Source organism: Chlorocebus sabaeus, chromosome 13, assembly GCF_047675955.1.
Source record: "Chlorocebus sabaeus isolate Y175 chromosome 13, mChlSab1.0.hap1, whole genome shotgun sequence".
NCBI lineage: Eukaryota > Metazoa > Chordata > Mammalia > Primates > Cercopithecidae > Chlorocebus > Chlorocebus sabaeus.
In genome coordinates this window covers 10,930,772-10,950,330 of record NC_132916.1, presented here as the reverse complement: position 1 = coordinate 10,950,330, position 19,559 = coordinate 10,930,772, and the positions used below count along the sequence as shown (strand labels likewise).

The 19,559-nt window shown below is 37.0% G+C and overlaps 1 protein-coding gene across 4 annotated transcripts in view; it reads left to right on the top strand.

Annotated features, from left to right (window-relative positions):
- The window catches only part of WTAP (WT1 associated protein), a 29,651-nt gene extending 10,412 nt beyond the window's left edge, over positions 1 to 19,239 (top strand). For 2 of the 4 annotated variants that reach the window (XM_008007723.3, XM_008007722.3), the window contains exons 3-8: positions 991 to 1,046; positions 4,045 to 4,103; positions 5,632 to 5,759; positions 10,483 to 10,661; positions 15,701 to 15,855; positions 17,925 to 19,239. In XM_008007723.3, coding sequence (XP_008005914.1) covers positions 991 to 1,046; positions 4,045 to 4,103; positions 5,632 to 5,759; positions 10,483 to 10,661; positions 15,701 to 15,855; positions 17,925 to 18,508 — 1,161 coding nt within the window. In that variant the 3' untranslated portion in view covers positions 18,509 to 19,239. Of the gene's footprint in view, positions 1 to 990; positions 1,047 to 4,044; positions 4,104 to 5,631; positions 5,760 to 10,482; positions 10,662 to 10,880; positions 11,711 to 15,700; positions 15,856 to 17,924 lie in introns of those variants that run through there. The other 2 variants (XM_008007726.3, XM_008007724.3) reach the window with 1 other exon arrangement.
- Positions 19,240 to 19,559: the final 320 nt, after the last annotated feature.

The following is a 19,559-nucleotide window of genomic DNA, read 5'->3' as shown; positions in this document are numbered from 1 at the left end:
TACCCAGGCTGATCTTGAACTCCTGAGTTTCAAGATATCCTCCTACCTCAATCTCCCAAAGTGCAGGAGGCATGAGCCACAATGCCCACCAAAGCCTTAATTTTATACTGAAGTAGGAGAGGTATCTCACCTTTACAGCCTTTATTTGGTATAGTGAATATACTGTTTCTCAATTTTTGAAGCATGTCAGCTTATGCCCTTGTTTCAACTTCTTATTTTCAAATAATTACAGATTCACAGGAAGTTGCAAATAAATGTCCAGAGAGGTTCTGTGCAGCTTTCACTGAGCCTCTTTCATTGTTAATGTCTTGCATGACTAGCAGACATCTCTAATAACTGAAAATCAGGGAATTGACATTGGTACAATCCACAGAGCTTATGCACATTTCACGTTATACTTGTACTGTTTGTGGGGGGAGTGGGGAAGAACTATGTGCAATTTTGTCATGTCTAGCTTTGTGTAACCATCATTAATCGAGATACATATCTGAACTATTAGCATAAAACTTCATTGAGTTATTGTTTTGTAGCCACATCTACCCCCTCCCTCCCCATGCCTGACCCCTGGCAACCACTAGTTTATCTCTATTTCTATAATTGTTATTTCAGAGTGTTTATATAAACAACAACATGTAGTGTATATCTTTTTGAGACCATTTTACATTCTCACCTGCAGTGTAGGAAACTTCAGTTTCTTTGAATCCTCACCAGCATTTGGTGTTGCCGCTAGTTTTTATTTTAGCCATTCTAATCAGTGTGTGGTGATACTTGGGATTTTAATGTGCATATTCCTAATGATGATGCCCATTGTTAAGATAACAAATAGTTTACCTTAAAAAAAAAAAAACTTTTGTAATCAAATGATTTTTTTTTAGTGATAAGTATGTACTGAGCTGTTTAAATCTCACACTCAGGAGATGTTTCATAGGTCTCATAGAGCTTTGTGTCTTCAGGAAGATCACTCAATTCATATTGTAATTCTCCTTATAGGTTCGACTGAGTGAAACAGACTTCAAAGTTATGGCAAGAGATGAGTTAATTCTAAGGTAAAATGTTACTTGTTCAAAAATAAAATCTTTGTATAGAACATTGTATTATGCCTCTACACTGTAATTGTCTTTGTGCCAGATACTGTTTTTAATGTTGTTACATCCTCAAATAATTTAATGTACTTTTTGAACATACTATGACCTATTTCTTATATTAACACTGAGGAAAACGTAACACTTTAGAGAACTACTAGGAAGCTATAAGTTTAACAAATATATGGCTTGTTTTGTGTAGTTTTTCTTTTTGTGTTTTAACATTTGAAAAAAAAGTGATCCTAAAAGATAAACTTATATTTGTGGAAGAAATACATAATTTACTAATGAAGTGAGGTTACTTTTTCTTATTAGCTTGACCAGCTCATTTAACTTCATACTCTTCATTTTCTCATCTGTAAGTTGAAGGAGTTGGGTTAAGTTATTTTTAAAGGTGACTTCCAGGTCTGAATTTCTGTGGTTATCTTATAAATGTCTTACAAAAGCAGATTGTCAGGTACAGCATATAATCTTTATAGATTGTGTAAGAAATCAGGAAGTAAGATGTTCTATGTTTTATAGCTTTGATAACTTTTAGATAAAAATAAAATGAGTATTTTAACAAGCTGAAAGCGGGGGAGAGAAAAGATGTTTTGTGAGATAGAGTAACAGATTTTGTTGTTTCCTACAGTGTGACAATTTCCTACTTTGACCTTTGCACAGCTACTGTATTATGAACACACTTTTTATCCTTTTTTTTTTTTGCCGTAATCTCATACATAGGACAGTTTCCATTGCATACCTTTGTCTTCTTGCACATAAAATTTAAATTGTTGGTATTCTAAAACACTCTGTCTTACGCTGAAGTAGATACTTAAGATACACTACTACTCAATGCTGGGTTTTTTGTTTTTTTATTTAACTATTAAAACAACACATATGTTAAAACAACATATGTACATATATATAATGTACATATAAATTATAATAGAGGTGAGGTGTTGCTCAGGCTAGTCTTGAACGCCTGGCCTGAAGTGATTCTCTCACCTTGGCCTCCTGAAGTGCTGGAATTACAGGCATGGGCCACCATGCCCGGCCATGATTTTTTTTTTTCCCTACCTCTGGCATTGTACACTTCTTTTTATGCCTTCTTACATAATTGCTCTGGTTAGTCTTTGCAGTCGTTTTCTTGATTTAACTGTAGGAGTGGAAAAGTCAGTAATCTTAAAGAATCCTAGAAATGTTGTATTTTAAGATACCTTTAAGGTTTCTAAATTATATGCAGTGTATTACCTTGCAGTCAGTTTAACATCTTTCCTTAGGGAATTCTCATGTAAGACTTTTAGGTGGATTTTTTTCTCTTTAATTTCTTTGGTGATTTTAAACCAGCTGCTACTTATTTAACTAGTCTATACCTTCTATCCTTGTGATATACATGTTCTTGCTTCAGTTTTTATACTTTTCTGTTCTTCTAAAATAAATTGTTCTTTTATAGTCTCCACTGAGACCTTTCTCTTATACATCCCCAAATATTTGGTAAACTGTACGTGTCCTAGGTTGTAAGTGCCATAGAAACAAAGCATGACCTTAGCTTAACAGTAGTGTTTATATAGAAAGTGGATTAGTTTGGTATTAAGAAGGTTTTTCTTTTTTTGAGACAGAGTCTCGCTCTGTCGCCAGGCTGGAATGCAATGGTGCAATCACAGTTCACTGCAACTGCCGCCTCCCAGTCAAGTGATTCTCCTGCCTCAGCCTCCCAAGTAGCTGGGACTCCAGGCATACACCACCATGCCCTGCTAATTTTTTTGTATTTTCAGTAGAGACGGAATTTCACTGTGTTGGCCAGGATGGTCTCGATTTCTTGACCTCATGATCCGCCCGCCTTGGCCTCCCAAAAAATCCCCTGTTGGGATTACAGGCGTGAGCCTTTTTGTTCATTATGTTGTAACATTATTAACTCATGGCAAGCCTGTTTTTAAGATGATAAAATGGTTTTCTAAAGCCAAATTTTAATTAACTGTACCTAAAGAGCAGCTTGAAAACATGGCTCTTAAGTATGCAGGAGAACAGACATTCAGGGCAGGGCACTTTCCATTAGGAACTGCCTAATAAGTCTAGGAAAAATCTTTATTGCTAAGAGGACTTAGCAGTGTATATATTCAGGGTAGAGAAGTATAATGAAGAAAAATGGTGCCCTTGTATTCCGATAGCGTGTGGCATGCAGGTTTCTGCCAGTTAGATGTGATTGTTAAATTACAGTCTTGAAAAATGTTGTATTCTCCCCCTGTGTTTACAGGCAGAAATTGATATTACCTTGAGAAGAGTCACATGGTATTTTCACAAAAGAGCCAAAATAAAGAACCTTCAATTCTACATAACTAGGCACATTTCTAATATGCCTTTTTTTCTAAGGGGACAACATATGAAAGTAGCAGTAGGATTTTTTTTTCTATAATCCAGGATTATCCTGAACATCACCAGTGATACCAAAGTGTCAAACCAAATCTGGGATTTGATCTCACCCAGAGCATGCTTGGCATGTTCTCAGCAGAAAACACCTTCTCTATATATCTCCTTTTACCTGTTTCCTGTAAAATGGGAAGGAATAATGAGGGGACTACTTTCTTATCAGTTAAACTAGATTTAGGCCAGGATGTGGTGACTAAGGCCTGTAATTTCAGCAGTTTGGGAGACCAAGGTGTGAGGATCATTTGAGCCCAGGAGTTCAAGACCAGCCTGGGCAACAGTGAGACCCCCTCTCTACAAAAAATTAGCCATGTGCCTTTGATCCCAGCTCTACAGGAAGCTGAGGCAGGGATATCGCTTGAGCCCAGACCCTGTTTGTGCCACTGCACTCCAGCCTGGGGGACAGAGCGAGACTTTGTCTAAGAAAACTAGATTTAAAATGAAAAATCATCCAGCAGAATGCTCAGTATTACTAAAATCTGTTTGAGATATCTTCTAGGTTATTTAATAAAAGCTATTTTGTTATAACAACTAATGTATGGATTTTTTTTATTAGATGGAAACAATATGAAGCATATGTACAAGCTTTGGAGGGCAAGTACACAGATCTTAACTGTAAGTTTGAGTTTTAGCTTCTTAAAGACTGAATAATCTCCTTTTGATTATTGTTACAATCAAAAGGGTAATTGGTTTTATTAAAGCAAATGTAATTTTTCTGGTGTTTTATTATAAGAACTATACATAGGCACTTTTGGGTGCAAGAAAATATAAAGGTGAATGAGACATAGTCTCAGTCATTGGAGAAGACAGACATGTAATACTCATGTAATGGCGTGACTTAGCAAAATTATATGCAAGGTTCTGAGTATAGATACAGTAACTCAGAACTACTTGAAACTTTTCTTACTTGTCCCTAACCCCTTCTACATAGGAATTTGACTTGAAGCGTGAGTTACTAGTCTAGAAGAGAAATAAATAGAAGCAACTAGTAACAGATTTATGACAGGTTAAATTAATATGTATAACTTAATTATATGTAATATATATTTACAAATTTTTTAAATCTGCTGAAAATAACAAAGTTTATCATTTTAAGCCATTTTAGTCTCAGTTTTTACTGTTTGAACCACATACTATTCCTTGAGTATAAAAACCAATATATATTGTTTTCTAACTTCAGAAGGGTTAATACCCTGAAATTCTAATTTTACGTGACTATGTTATCCAAAGAAATCATGAACATTATGAACGATTAAGGCTGGGCACAGTGGCTCACACCTATAATCCCAGTGCTTTGAGAGGCCAAGGTGGGAAGATACTTGAGCCCAGGAGTTTGAGACCAGCATAGGCAGCATAGGGAGACCTTGTCTCTACCAAAAAAAAAAAATGAGTCAGGAGGATCACTTGAGCCTGGGAGGTCAAGGCTACAGTGAGCCCTGATTGTGCCACTGGACTCCTGTCTGGGTAACAGAATAAGATCCTGCCTCAAAGTTTAAAATACAAATTGTCCAGCAGTTACTATCATATTATTTATTTGTTCGTTTATTTGAGACAATCTCGCACTGTCGCCCAGACTGGAATGCAGTGGCACAATTGGGACTTAGTGCAACCTCTGCCTCCCAGATTCAAGTCATTCGCCTGCCCCAGCCTCCCAAGTGGCTGGGGTTACAGACATGGACCACCACAGCCGGCTAATTTTGTATTTTTAGTAGAGATGGTGTTTCACCATCTTGGTCAGGCTGGTCTCAAACTCCTGGCCTCAGGTGATCTACCCGCCTCGCCTCCCAAAGTGCTGGGATTACGGGCGTGAGCCACTGTGCCCAGACAGCATTTTTATATTAAATAGGTTAAAACATACTCATCAGGATTTTGTGCATGCTGTAAAACACAAATGTTTCCTGTCTTCTGTTGGGAATAGATGAAACTATGAAAACATAATTCAGTTGGTAGTCATGGAGCACTGTGACACCTTGCCTTCTAAATCAGCTGTCATGACCAGGAAATAATTTGCTTGTTATAAAAGTAGTTAGGATGGAAATTAAAGACTTGATTAATTTTTTGACCCTAGTTTTTAATTGTTCTTGACAGAAGTATTTGAACTTGATCTTAAAATTATATTTATAATTATTTTTTAAATCATCAGCTAATGATGTAACTGGCCTAAGAGAGTCTGAAGAAAAACTAAAGCAACAACAGCAGGAGTCTGCACGCAGGGAAAACATCCTTGTAATGCGACTAGCAACCAAGGAACAAGAGATGCAAGAGTGTACTGTAAGTATTTCAAGTTATATAAATGTCTTTAGTTGAGGAATTGGTTTTTAGTCCGCCTTATTGCTTGTTAATTTTAAACAATATTAAATATAAGAGGTTTTTTTTTATAGGTATGTACACTTAGAGCTTTAAGTATACCAGGTGAAAAATTTTGATAATGTCTCTTCATTTAAATAATTTTTTTTTTTGTGGCCAAGAAGGCAATAGTTTTAAGTTGTGTTTTGAAATTTTCATGCATTGTGAATATTAGTTCATCAATTCCAGACATTTTTCAGATATCTTGGTGTCTGAGGGTATAATCAATAAAAGAGCATTTGCTCCTTATTGCTTTACTTTCACTGGTTAGGAAAGCCATCTGATGACTTTACCTCTGCTCTCTTGTCCCCTCTGTGTATAGAACTGTTTTTCCTAGTGTCAGCAACTTCTTCAACGTGTCCTTTTTAATTGTTAGAACTTTGATGTGTACTGTGTAGTATTTACTATGTCTATGTAGATCTGAAATCTAGTGACATAATTGATCATCCAGCTCTGGTAGTTTAGACTCAATCTTACAGTGTAATTATACAAAATAATTAGAGGCAGCTGTATCCTTGTTTCTGATTTTAAAATCTGAATGTTTCTTCAATTCTTTGGGTACTCTCCATTTGATACATATTGAAGTCTTCTAATGTGTTATTAAAATCTTCTAAGGTAGTCTGATCACTGGAGACACCAAAAATCTATGGGCACAGTCCTGTTCCTGTTTGTTTTACCAATAGAGTGTTCCTTAAGGCTCGGTCACAGTCCTTTTTCTTCCTGTGCAGAGATTGTTTAAATTTCCACAAAAGTACCTATTTACTCTTTCACTTTTTACTAAATGACTTCTTTACATTTTGCTTTGCTAAAGGCTGGCTTTTATCATTTTCTTTCCTTTTTTTTTTTTTTTTGTTTGTTTGTTTTTGTTTTTGTTGTTGTTTTAGTTTGTTGTTATTTCCCCCTTTTCTTGAGACAGGGCCTCATACAGGCTGAAGTGCAGTAGTATAATCACAGCTCACTTCAGCTTCCTGAGTAACTGGGACTATAGTCACGTGCCACCAAGCCCAGCTAATTTTTTAATTTTTGTAGAGATGGGGTCTCCCTATGTTGCCCAGGTTGAACTCCTGGCCTTTGGCAATCTTTACTCCTTGGCCTCCCAAAACTGTTGGGATTATAGGTGTGAGCCATCACACCTGGCCCATTATCATTTTCTCTACCTTCTCACCACATTTTGTTCTTTTGTTTCTGTCAGTTTTGTTGTAATTCTCACACCACTGATACTTTTCTCTCCAGTTACTTATGAATGTTTTTTAACAAATTTCCCTTTTCACGAAAAATGGATCTTACCTTTAGACTGCTAGCACTTGGGAGATAGATTGTGAATAGATGGTGTTGATGGTAATATCTCATAAGATCGGAATGTCTTGAATTCCTTTTCTCTTCCAGATTCCTACTCTTGACATCATAGTTGATGTGTGCACATCACAATGTGTATGCTATTCATGCACTTCTGATTCTCCATCTGTCCTGTATACACTGGCGGTTTTGATCATATTATGCCTGGTCAGGGCCCTTGGTGATACCTCATCACTCTTGTCTGCTTGACCTGGAATTTTTTTTTTTTTTTTTTTTTTTTTTTTTTTTTGAGACGGAGTCTCGCTCTGTCGCCCAGGCTGGAGTGCAGTGGCCGGATCCCGGCTCACTGCAAGCTCCGCCTCCCAGGTTCACGCCATTCTCTTGCCTCAGCCTCCCGAGCAGCTGGGACTACAGGCGCCCGCCACCTCGCCCGGCTAGTTTTTTGTATTTTTTAGTAGAGACGGGGTTTCACTGTGTTAGCCAGGATGGTCTCCATCTCCTGACCTCGTGATCCGCCCGTCTCGGCCTCCCAAAGTGCTGGGATTACAGGCTTGAGCCACCGCGCCCGGCCGACCTGGATTTTAAGGTTATTTCAACTATAATGGAACCTAACCTTTTCCAGGTTTTTTTTTTTTTTTTTCTTTAAACAGCTGTCACCTGCACAGGCCAGCTGAACAACTTCCTATTCTTCCAGTTATAATATAAGTGAGGTTTTGCAGACAGGGCAGGGCAGCAGGAGCAAAATCACAAGGAAAGGGCAAGATTATATATGGCAAATGAGGATGAAGTTTCAGGTGAGAGTGAAAAAACATGAGGTCAGGCCTGGAATCTTGGGTATTCTAGAAGAGAGGGGGCCATTGAAGAATTTTTTAGCAAGAGATGTATGTAAGGGTCAGATTTAGATTCACATTTTAGGTAGATCACTCTGGCTTGAGTATGAAAGATGGATTTGAGTGGAACAGGACTTTAAGCAAGAAAACCAATTGTGAGGCTATTAAAATAGTCCAGATGAAATAAATTAAGCCACTGGTAATAGCAGACAGGACAGAGTAGGTGTTTTGGAGGCACAGTCAATAGGAATTGTTTAGTTTGGATACTGTTGTGGAAGGAATGAAAAAAATCTAGGGAGGAATCACAGCTTCAGGCTTGTCTCGTTTGAGTAACAATGCACTAGGATAGAGCCTACAAAGATCAAATTTTAAAAGAAGAGTAGAGTGTGGTGTTAGGAAAACTGAGGAAATCCAGCATTCCCTCCTCCTTCCCCAAAATATAAAGTGATTAAAACAAAGGCGTACATAAAGTTCTGTACATTACGAATTTAAAATTGTTCGTTAGATTGGCAGTTAAGAGATTGTTGGCCAAGGAAGCCAAAAGATTGGATACCCCTGCTCTAGAGGAACTGTCAAGTGGGAAGTGAGAGAAACTGAATTTAAAGAGTAGAAAGAATGGGAGTTGTGTACTATAGGAGGTAGGAGGGAATAGGTTAAGCAAATGGTTGAAAGGATTGGCCCTGAGAAGTAGGGTTTCTTACCCTCTTGCGAGTGAAAAATAGTGGAAAGGTTTGTATTAGGTACTTGTCCTTTAAAACAGAGCTGCTGCTTTTACTCTTGGTGTGTTAAATTAAGCTAAGCTTAGAAAAAATAAAATACATCCTCAGGAGTCAATTTGTTTCTGTAGATCTTTTGTTTGTCCAGCATACTAAATCATCTATTTGATTGTCTATGTGCAGTCTTTGCCAAGTACATCAGTAGTCAGTTTTCAGTGTAAGGCATAAGTTAGCCACATAGTTACTATAGTCTTAACTATATACTGTGTTCTTAACTATATTCTATTTTGTTGGTAAGTAAAATCTATCATTTTTGTTCACCTCAGTGGTATTTCTATTTTTCATTTAGTCCTTTTGCCAACCAATGCAAAATAGATTTAGGAATAAAACTAACTTTGAAAACACTTTACTCAGTGTTCTCTTCTGTAGGACATGGAATTTATTCTAGTCAGATTCACCTCTCTTTTCATGATTGAAAGTGTTGACTATTGGGTCTTTGTAAAGCTAAATAGTAACTGAGTCTCAGTCAGTGTTGTAGACTGTTTTAATCAGTCCTGTCAATACGTGGAGTGCACTGTAAGTCATGGTTTATTCTTGCTCTCTTAAGTTATCTTAGCAGCTGGTTTCACATTGACTGTGCAGTTATAGTAGATTTTTGCTCAGTGGAACAAATATATTCCCAAACTACTTAGTATATTTGTTCCTTTACTAAATTTATATTAGAAAATTTCAACTGTAATTCTGTTTAAGCCTTAGTATGGAGTTAGATCTTGGGCCGGATCTACTTTGAGTATGAAGAAAATGATGAATTTAATGCTAATAACTATATTTCATATTTTAGAAATGTATTTTTAGTGTTCTAGTAAATAGTACAACTGAAGTCGAAATTGAAGGTTTCATATGTAAGTAGAAGGGTTCTGGTGTGATGGAAAAAGCTCTAGACTGGGAATCAGAAGGCTGGAGAACTAGAGTTCTTGTCCCAGCTATGGCACTGAACTAAACAGTTGGGTTATTTAATCTCAAAATAAGCAGTTTGGGTTAGGTTAGTTACTTTCCAGCTTTACAATTCTATGATTCAAATCTATTCAGAGGGAGAAAAATATATGAATTATACTTTATTTTGGCTTAAGGTCCTATAGAATTTTGCTTTTATAAAGTTGTAACGGCAACTCTTGTAGCTATGAGTACTGTATATTTTTTCCTTTAGAAATGCAAATGTGTGTTTTAAGTTATAATCTTTCACCTGATGTATTTTTAGGAGACTTTACATAGAATAATTTCCATAGGCAAAAAATTAAAATAAGCAAACCAAAAGACTTCATTAACTCTTAGGTAATTAATATTTTAAACTTTGCTTTTTTCCAGTGAGTTGTCAGCATTTTTAGTAAATATAATGTTGATTTTTGTTTGTTTTTTTGGTAATTTTGGATTGTAAAGTAAAATGTATGTAGCCCCTTTAAGATCCAGATTTGGAGATGTAATCAAATGGCCTCAATTCCTAAATGATTAACCTTAGTTATTTTTTAATTGACAAATAATTTTTGTACATATTCAAGGACTACTAGTGATGTTTTAATACATATAATGTATAGTGATCAGATTGGGGTAATTAGCATATTCATCAAATAGTTTTTAATCTGTACTTTTTCGAGAAAGTTTTAAGATTTTTCTAGAGAATTTCAGGATCAAAGAGGGGAGGACTTAATGAAAGAGTTGGTAAATCAAGTGAATGGAGGGAGTTTTCCCCACCTTCTTATGTATGTTTCCCTTTGATTTGGTCGTAATTGTTTCTTTTGCTTTGCACAGACTCAAATCCAGTACCTCAAGCAAGTCCAGCAGCCGAGCGTTGCCCAACTGAGATCAACAATGGTAGACCCAGCGATCAACTTGTTTTTCCTAAAAATGAAAGGTGAACTGGAACAGACTAAAGACAAACTGGAACAAGCCCAAAATGAACTGAGTGCCTGGAAGTTTACGCCTGATAGGTAAACAAATCATACTCCCCAGTCAAGACTTCCCTGACAGTCCCACTACGAGAAAGCTGTGGTGGGACAGCCAAGTACTCGTTTCCACACCAAGACTCAGACTTTTTGAGCCAAAAAAAGCCACATTCTTACACTGTCCAGCTTGTAATGGTTAATGTAAAACTTACCAGATGAACCTTGTGTTTCAGCTTTTTTCTTTTCCCCTTCCCCTTGCTTCAGAGGCCTGATGGCGTCGGACTATTCCGAAGAAGTGGCCACCTCCGAAAAATTCCCCTTCTAGAACATGTAGACACTTGAGAAATGTTTCTGTTTGAAGAAAATAGAGGGAGAAACAGAAGTCTTAAGTCTGTGGCACACTGTGTCTTCAGACAGTTTGAAGGAATGAAAACCTAGAGATTTTAAATCATGAATTGAACATGTAAAATTCCAGTAAAATGTAAAAATGGAATATGCATCGCTCTTAACCTTGAGCATAGTGACTTAGAGACACTGTGTATCAGTTTTGCCAATAAGACTGTGGACTTCATGATTGTTGTTGAACTTCTGGGTCAAAACTCAAATGAGGTGAATTTTGCCTTTAAAGGGTTTATTTGCTGAGAACCAACTTTTAATAGTCACGAGAGAATCAAATAATAGATGTCCGTACAAGTAGCGCATATATTTAACCATTTAGTTTGGGGCTCTATATTACTTGCTTGAGCCTTAATCAATGTGGTTTTATTCAATGGTTTGTTCTTTGAATGGTTGCAAATCTGTAGATTATCTTACTGAGGACTGTACAAACATGAAGGTGTGGTATCAAACTTCAGGTTGAAACTGTTTGAAGCATTATAAACATTCATTTCACAACTAGATTGTATAAGGATATTAGCTGTGATGAGACTCACTGCATTATTTTTTTAGTGAATTTTATGAAATCCCCATTCCATTCAACAGGCACATGTTTAAAAGAGCATTGTCGTTGGTGTTAATGGGGGAATGTGTTCCTTCATTGTATTTGGGCCTTTTGTATTGCACTCTTGATATTAAATTAAATGTGCCTTGAAATAGTTGGTTTTTTTTTTTTTTAAGTTCAAAGAATATTATGATGATTTTGTTGTACTCTAACATTTTAATTTGGGGGGGGCCTGTGGAGAGCAGATTCATTTTGGAAATACTGTTGCTGTGCTCTTCAAAGTGAAGGAAAAGGCGCTGTGCCTCATTTTTAAAAGACCTACATAAAAGACAAGGAGACTTGACACTGGTTACTTTTATGACACTTTGTCCCAGGGTACTGCAGTAGAAAGTAATTGCGGGACAGCTTCACAGGGTGCCTGCCAGAAGATAATGTGTTGGAACTGTGGGCTGGCCTAAGTAAGACATTTTGTGAATTGAAAAAAGGTATAGTGATCATTTCTAGCAAATTCATTTAATCATTTAGATAAATGAGGCATTATTTTCTTCATGCTTCCATCCAATCCTGGAGGTGAATTTTTTCCGTCAGATCATTCTATAAGTCACCAATTCAAATTTTCGCTTGGTGATAATGGAGTCTAAGATGAGTGGAAGATAAATGTTCCAGCTTGTCCCAACGTTTAAGTGCAGTTTTAACAAGGGTGACTTAAGTTCTCTCTTAATCATTCAAATCAATTGTAAGTATCTTATATGTTTGTGCTTTAGGGAACTGATTGTGGGGCAGAGGGTGGGTTGAAGAAGTGGTTTATGTGACTTTTCAGCAAGAAACCTGCTTCTAAAATTCTCACTGTTTGTGAGGGTTGGAGGGTAAGTAACCAGATCTGTTTGAAATTAGCTTATGTGCTTGCATTAACGCTTTTGTATATATTTTATGCCATTTTAAGTTCACAGTAGAAATGGCCTAAGTATCTTTTTAGTAAAATTTAGTAGAAAAGTAATTCATAAAATGTATTATTAACATGTACTCAAATTTAGCAGGCATCTTTCTTTGCCACTTAGATAACAGTCATGAGTTCTATGGGTTTTTTTCTTGTCATTGTTAAAATTTTCTCTTAATAATAAGATAATACATGCTTGTATATAAAATTGAAATACTATAGAGAAAGGGGGAGATGAAAAGTGAGTGTCACTCTCTGATGTTACCTGGACATCCTCATTCTGTTCTCCAGGAGCAGTAACTGCTATTACTTTTTCTTGGGTATTATCAAGATAATTTCTATGCATATACAGTCATTTTATGTATATTATTTTAAACAAATGTGATCATACCATAAATACAGATGAGTTGCACCTTGTTTTTTTTAGTTGGTCTCTTCAGCATTTTTCCATTTTTTAGTGTATCTAGACTACTACATTTGTAATGGTTGCATAGTGTATTTCCATTATATTAAGAAATCATAATTTATTTAAATCACTTATAAATTGATTTTTTTCTGTAAAATTGGCTGTAAGCTAGAGTATATCAGGTACTATAAATACATCACTAATTTGAAACAAATAATGGCTCAGGCAATCCCCCTGTCTGGAATATTTCCAGTAGTGGAATGGGTTTTGCTTTGGGGTGTGTGTGTGCCCACGTGTGTCTTCGCTTTACTGTTTTTTTGTTTTAATTTTGAGGAAGAAAGATTCTCAGAAATAACCTGTCCGGTTCAGTTAAAATATTTCATTCATGTGAGAATGCACACATTTTAGAGTGTTTAGAGGTATATCTTTCAAAGTGCTTTCTATTATGTGTGTGGGTTAATTGATTTTAGGAATGGGTTTTTTTGTTTGTAATTTTAAAAAATTATTTCAGAAACAATTACTTGTAATTAAATTATTTTTTCAAAATGTGGTTTTGTTAAAATTTATTTTAGTAATCACTAGTTTTAAATGTGATACGATTATCTTAGCTTAGACATTTATTTATTAAAAGGTATGACTTTTTAAACGAACCCCTTTTTTGCATTAGAATTTGTGGCATTTTTATATGGGGTTAAGTCAGGTCACAAATTAATGTCTCTTATAGTTTTCTTTTTCCACTCTTTAAAATTCATATAATAAGAAGGTTAGTTGTAAACACCAATGAAATAGATATACTTTGCAAGAAGACAGTTTTGAGCGCATAGGCAGGAATTCCATCGCTTTTGACAATCTTGCATATCTCTCATTTTCCCACTGTTTAATTTCTAAGTGGGTGTTCAGTGGAGGCTAACGCCTGAGAGTGCTTATGGGAAATGGTGGAAATCTGGAGCTACAGTAGCAACGAACAAGAACACCAGCTAATAATGTTATGAAAGAATAAAGCCTTTACCACATGCTCACTGGTGACCTTTCACCCTTCGGCTCCTCTGAGCAGTAGTAACCCAGGTTTAACTCTTCACATATTTTCTGGAAGAAAGCTTAATTCCAAACTTCCTTGAATTACATTAGGTTAGAAAACATGTGGCCAGGCACGGTGGCTCATACCTGTAATCCCAACACTTTGGAAGGTTGAGGTAGGCAGATCACTTGAGCTTAGAAGTTTGAGACCAGCCTGGGCAACATGGTGAAACCCCATCTCTACTAAAACTCCAAAAATTAGCTGGGGGTGCTGGTGCACACCTATTGTCCCAGCTACTCTTGAGGCTGAGGTGGGAGGATCATCTGAGCCTGGGGACATCAAGGCTCCAGTGAGCTGAGATCACGCCACTGCACTCCAGTCTGGGCAACACAGTGAGACCCCCATCTCAAAAAAAAAAAATGCTGTAGGTGAAAGAACCGTGCAACATTTCTTCAAAGACTGACAATTATTTACCAAATGCTCTCATTTTAAAGTTCTAAGGCATACTGAAGTAGTGTGTCAGGCAAGTGAAAGTCTCACTAGGAGAAGGAAAGACTAGAATTTAAAAACATTTTAACCAATAAGGTCATTCTGAACTTACCCCAAGGACAAGAATGTCACACTGTCTTTATCCAAGTCTCAAAGGTAAATATCACAATTATTAGATCCCTTTAAAAGTGATCATTTTTTTCTTCTTCATAACTAATTACAAGAACAAGCAAATAATTTCTCCTTTTATTGCTGAGGCTAAAGAAAAGCAGTAAAATTTTATTGGGAAACATTTGAGCTTTTCATTACATATTTGCAGTTGCTCTGTATGTGCACATAGGTTCCACTAGCATTTGGAAACTAATTTGTGGAAAGTGTGACACTCCTAGATTGGCAGATATTTGCATGTTTGAATTGTGGTACGTGACCACTGGTCTTATTTTGTGTCAAAAGGACGATCTTTTCTGTTAATAAAGTCTTAAAAAAAAAAAACAACTTAATTGCTGAATGTGCCTCAATTAATATAATAGATATATTCTTGAGAGTTATGGAAGATGGATGTACCATAAACTTCCCTCTTTCCTCCTTTTTTTGAGACAGGGTCCCTGTTTCCCAGGCTGGAATGCAGTGGCATGGTCACAGCATCAACCACTTGGGCTTAAGCAATCCTCTCACCTCAGCCTTTCCAGACAGAGGCTGGCACTACAAGCATGTGTGCCTGGCTAATTTTTTAAAAAAAATTTGTGTAGAGTTGGGGTCTCACTATGTTGCCCATGCTGGAGGACTTCCTGTTAAGGAAAATCCTTATTAAGTGTTTTTTCTAGCAAGAATAAATATACTCTCATGCATTTTTATTTGTAGGTACTGATTTTCATAGAGAAGCATTTGTGATTGATGTTGCATATACCTTTTCAAGAACTTTTCTGATAAAGCACTAGATTCCTTAGTGTAATAATATTGGTATAGCCAAGGTGTGTGTTAAAACTGGCTCTGTTTCCATTTCAGATGATAATTTGAGATGAAAACAGATGGATTTCAGAATTGATTATTGATATAATAGAAACAAGGTGTAGCTGTTTGGGCACTTTTTGTTTAGGGTTTATTTTTGCTGCTGTGTTGGCAAAATACTGAAATGCAGAAGATGGATGTGTCCCAGAAAAGAAGATGGTAATTATGGGGAAGCATCTGCTGTGATGTAGTTATGTTTGTATGTGTGACATCTATCACTGTAATAATTGTAAGCAAAGACAGAATTTTGTCTTCATTTTGTGATGGATGGCTCTTTCCTTTGTAGCCAAACAGGGAAAAAGTTAATGGCGAAGTGTCGAATGCTTATCCAGGAGAATCAAGAGCTTGGAAGGCAGCTGTCCCAGGGACGTATTGCACAACTTGAAGCAGAGTTGGCTTTACAGAAGAAATATAGTGAGGAGCTTAAAAGCAGTCAGGATGGTAAGGGTTTTTTTGTTGTGTTTTGTTTTGTTTTGTTGAAAAGTTCTCTTAACTTTGCATTGGCTTTTTAAAACTGCCAGTCATGAATATTATAGGTTAGATTCTCTACAATAACCTCTGCCTGTGATTGTATATTATTGTGAATGAAACATTTTTAGTTGAGTCAGCAAAAAAAGCCATATAATTTTATTGTGTTTATCCCTACCCTCCTAATTCTTTATTGTTCAGAATTTCTTAAGTTTTTGTTTTTAGTCGGGGGTAGGAGTTGGTAAAAGATAAAAGGGTGTTGTATTATTTAACAAGATGGACAAATTTGTATTCAGTGTTTCAAAGGAAGATATATCTTTAACCATTTCTCATTAAGTGTGAATCTTAGAAACATTGGCAGTTTTCAGCGATCTGAAAGTAATATAGTTGATTGTATCTGTGAAGATTTTATTAGTGAATAAGAGATTTAATCTTTAAATTTGCTGAGATAAACAAAACTTGTCAGCCTCCATCCTTTTTAGTGCAAGTGTAGCTGCATCTCTCCTGTTTCTCCTCTCTGTTTTTTGTTTTTTTTTTAAGACAGGGTCTCACTCTGTTACCCAGGCTGGAGTGCAGTGGCATGACCTCAGCTCACTGCTACCTTCGCCTCCCGGGTTCAAGCGATCCTCCTGCCTCAGCCTCCCGAGTAGCTGGGATTACAGGCGCCCGCCACTGCTCCCGGCTAATTTTTTGTATTTTTAGTAGAGATGGGGTTTCACTATGTTGGCCAGGATGGTCTCGAACTCCTGACCTCAGGTGGTCCGCCCGCCTCGGCCTCCCAAAGTGCTGGGATTACAGGCATGAGCCACCGCACCCAGCCTCTCCTCTCTGTAAGGTGCATTATTAGTAAGGAAAATATCCAGATTCTTTGAAATTTTAAATTGAAAATTAGTGTCTCAGGTTAATTGCAAAGATGATCAGTAGCCAAGTAATTTCTTCTAAACCACCTACCTTTTCAAAATCTTCAGGAATTATTTCCTGTGACTTTTGTCCTTACATGTATAACAGTCCTTGGTTGAGAACATGGGCCTCTTTGGAGTGTTATAGAGGACCACGCTGTCCTTAAGGGCCAGAGCTGCATGGAACTAAGGCACTGGGTCAGGAATATGGGGACTGGCCATAGTGGGTCCATAGGTAAAGGTGAGTCAAACTTTGGGGCTGTAATCAGGCGTATGGCAAGATGGACTAAAACAATTTTAACTTGGTTGCTTAATACAGTTGCCCTCGGTATCCATGGTGGATTGGTATCATCAGGACCTCCCACAGATAAGCCCCTCATATAAAATGATGTCGTATTTACATACAAACCGATGTACATCTTCCCATTTGAGCCATCTCTAAATTACTTAACAGTACCTAATGCAATCTAAATGCTATGAAAATAGTTGTTTTACTGTATTGTTTTGGGAATAATGACAAAAAAAAAAACTGTACATGTTCAGTATAGACCCAGTTTTTTCTTCCTTGAATATTTTCCTTCTACAGTTGGTTGAATCCATGGGTGCATGTGAAGGGCCAACTGTGTATTATTTTAAGTATCTGACTTCCCCCAAAACAAACTCAGTCATATTTTAAGATTCCAAGCAAAATTGTTAAATGTAGTGCGATTTTAGAATTGTATTTGTTGGCCAGGCGCAGTGGCTCAAGCCTGTAATCCCAGCACTTGGGGAGGCCAAGACGGGCAGATCCCGAGGTCAGGAGATTGAGACCATCCTGGCTAACATGTTGATACCCCGTCTCTACTAAAAAATACAAAAAACTAGCCAGGCGAGGTGGCGGGCGCCTGTAGTCCCAGCTACTCGGGAGGCTGAGGCAGGAGAATGGCGTAAACCCGGGAGGCGGAGCTTGCAGTGAGCCGAGATCCGGCCACTGCACTCTAGCCTGGGCGACAGAGCTAGACTCCGTCTCAAAGAAAAAAAAAAAAAGAATTGTATTTGTTTACTTAAGCATTTATTGACTGCCTTGCTTTGTGGCAGGCACTAAAGAAACATTTTTCAATGTTATAAGCGATATTAAACTTGGTTTGACTCTCCTTTGCACAGAACTGAATGACTTCATCATCCAGCTTGATGAAGAAGTAGAGGGTATGCAGAGTACCATTCTCGTTCTGCAGCAGCAGCTGAAGGAGACACGCCAGCAGTTGGCTCAGTACCAGCAGCAGCAGTCTCAGGCCTCTGCCCCAAGTACCAGCAGGACTACAGCTTCTGAACCTGTAGAACAGTTGGAGGCCACAAGTAAAGACTGCAGTCGTCTGACAAACGGACCAAGTAATGGTAGCTCCTCCCGCCAGAGGACGTCTGGGTCTGGATTTCACAGGGAGGGCAACACAACCGAAGATGACTTTCCTTCTTCTCCAGGGAATGGTAATAAGTCCTCCAACAGCTCAGAGGAGAGAACTGGCAGAGGAGGTAGTGGTTACATAAATCAACTCAGTGCGGGGTATGAAAGTGTAGACTCTCCCACGGGCAGTGAAAACTCTCTCACACACCAATCAAATGACACAGACTCCAATCATGACCCTCAAGAGGAGAAAGCAGTGAGTGGGAAAGGTAACCGAACTGTGGGTTCCCGCCACGTTCAGAATGGCTTGGACTCAAGTGTAAATGTACAGGGTTCAGTTTTGTAATATTTTTTCAGCAAATTTTTATACAGTGTCATTTAATTTGGGAGAGGATACTGTCCAGAAAATTAATGCAAACTTTTGTCACAATTTGCCTTTTTGTGGGTGTACGTTTTGGTTTTTTGTTGTTGTTTTCTCTTTGTTTTTGTTTTTTGTTTTTTTTCTTTTTTTTTTTTTCTTTTTTTTTTTTTTCTTTTTTTTGCTTCAATACCTCTGCCACTTTGGAAATTGTTAACAGTTAATTACTTTGAATGTTGCTAAAAGAACATTTTGTGTAGGGTCAAGTTATTTTTATATGAGTTAATGTGAAATTGTAAATGGAAATTTTTCCTTAAAATATAACACAATGACGTCTGTATAAATCTATGTCTGTTTAGAACCTGTGCTGTGTAAGGGCATTCTTCCTCATGCTGTTACTGTACTTATGCACCATTCAGACTTGTTAGAGTAGATGTGGGTTTATGACTGCCAAGTTTGCCCAGTACAGTAGTTTTTTATCACTAAAAGTTGGACTCATTGATGGAGTCCTGTAGTAGTTTCAGTGTTAGATACAGTTTTTTCCACCATACATCTGTGCATTTTCTCTTTAGGTGACTGAATGTTTAAGAAATTTGTGTGCATAGTTACTCAGTTTTTATGAACTGTTGTATCCTGTTAATGCATATTGCTCTGTGACTCCAGTATATCTTACCTGTACTGACCAAACCTAAATAAAGATTTTTATTGTAACTCCTTAATTAGCGTTTTTGTTTTGTTTTGGGTGTATGTTTAGCATTTGTCATTGATTTTCATTGAGTCACTGAATTTCTACTCATCTTTCAAGTACTACAACAGTGAAACTTAAGACCAAGCATCGATTTTGATTTTGCACTTAATTTTTAATTTATGCCTTATTTTGCAAAATGGAGCTGGAGTTTAGGTCTACACTTAAAATTTTTTCTTATAATTGTTACAAAATATTTGAAAATACAGAGAAGTATAAAGAAAATAGTCATCCAAATATTTCTTAGGGGTTTTTAAATTTTTATTTATTTATTTATTTTAAATTGAGACAGGG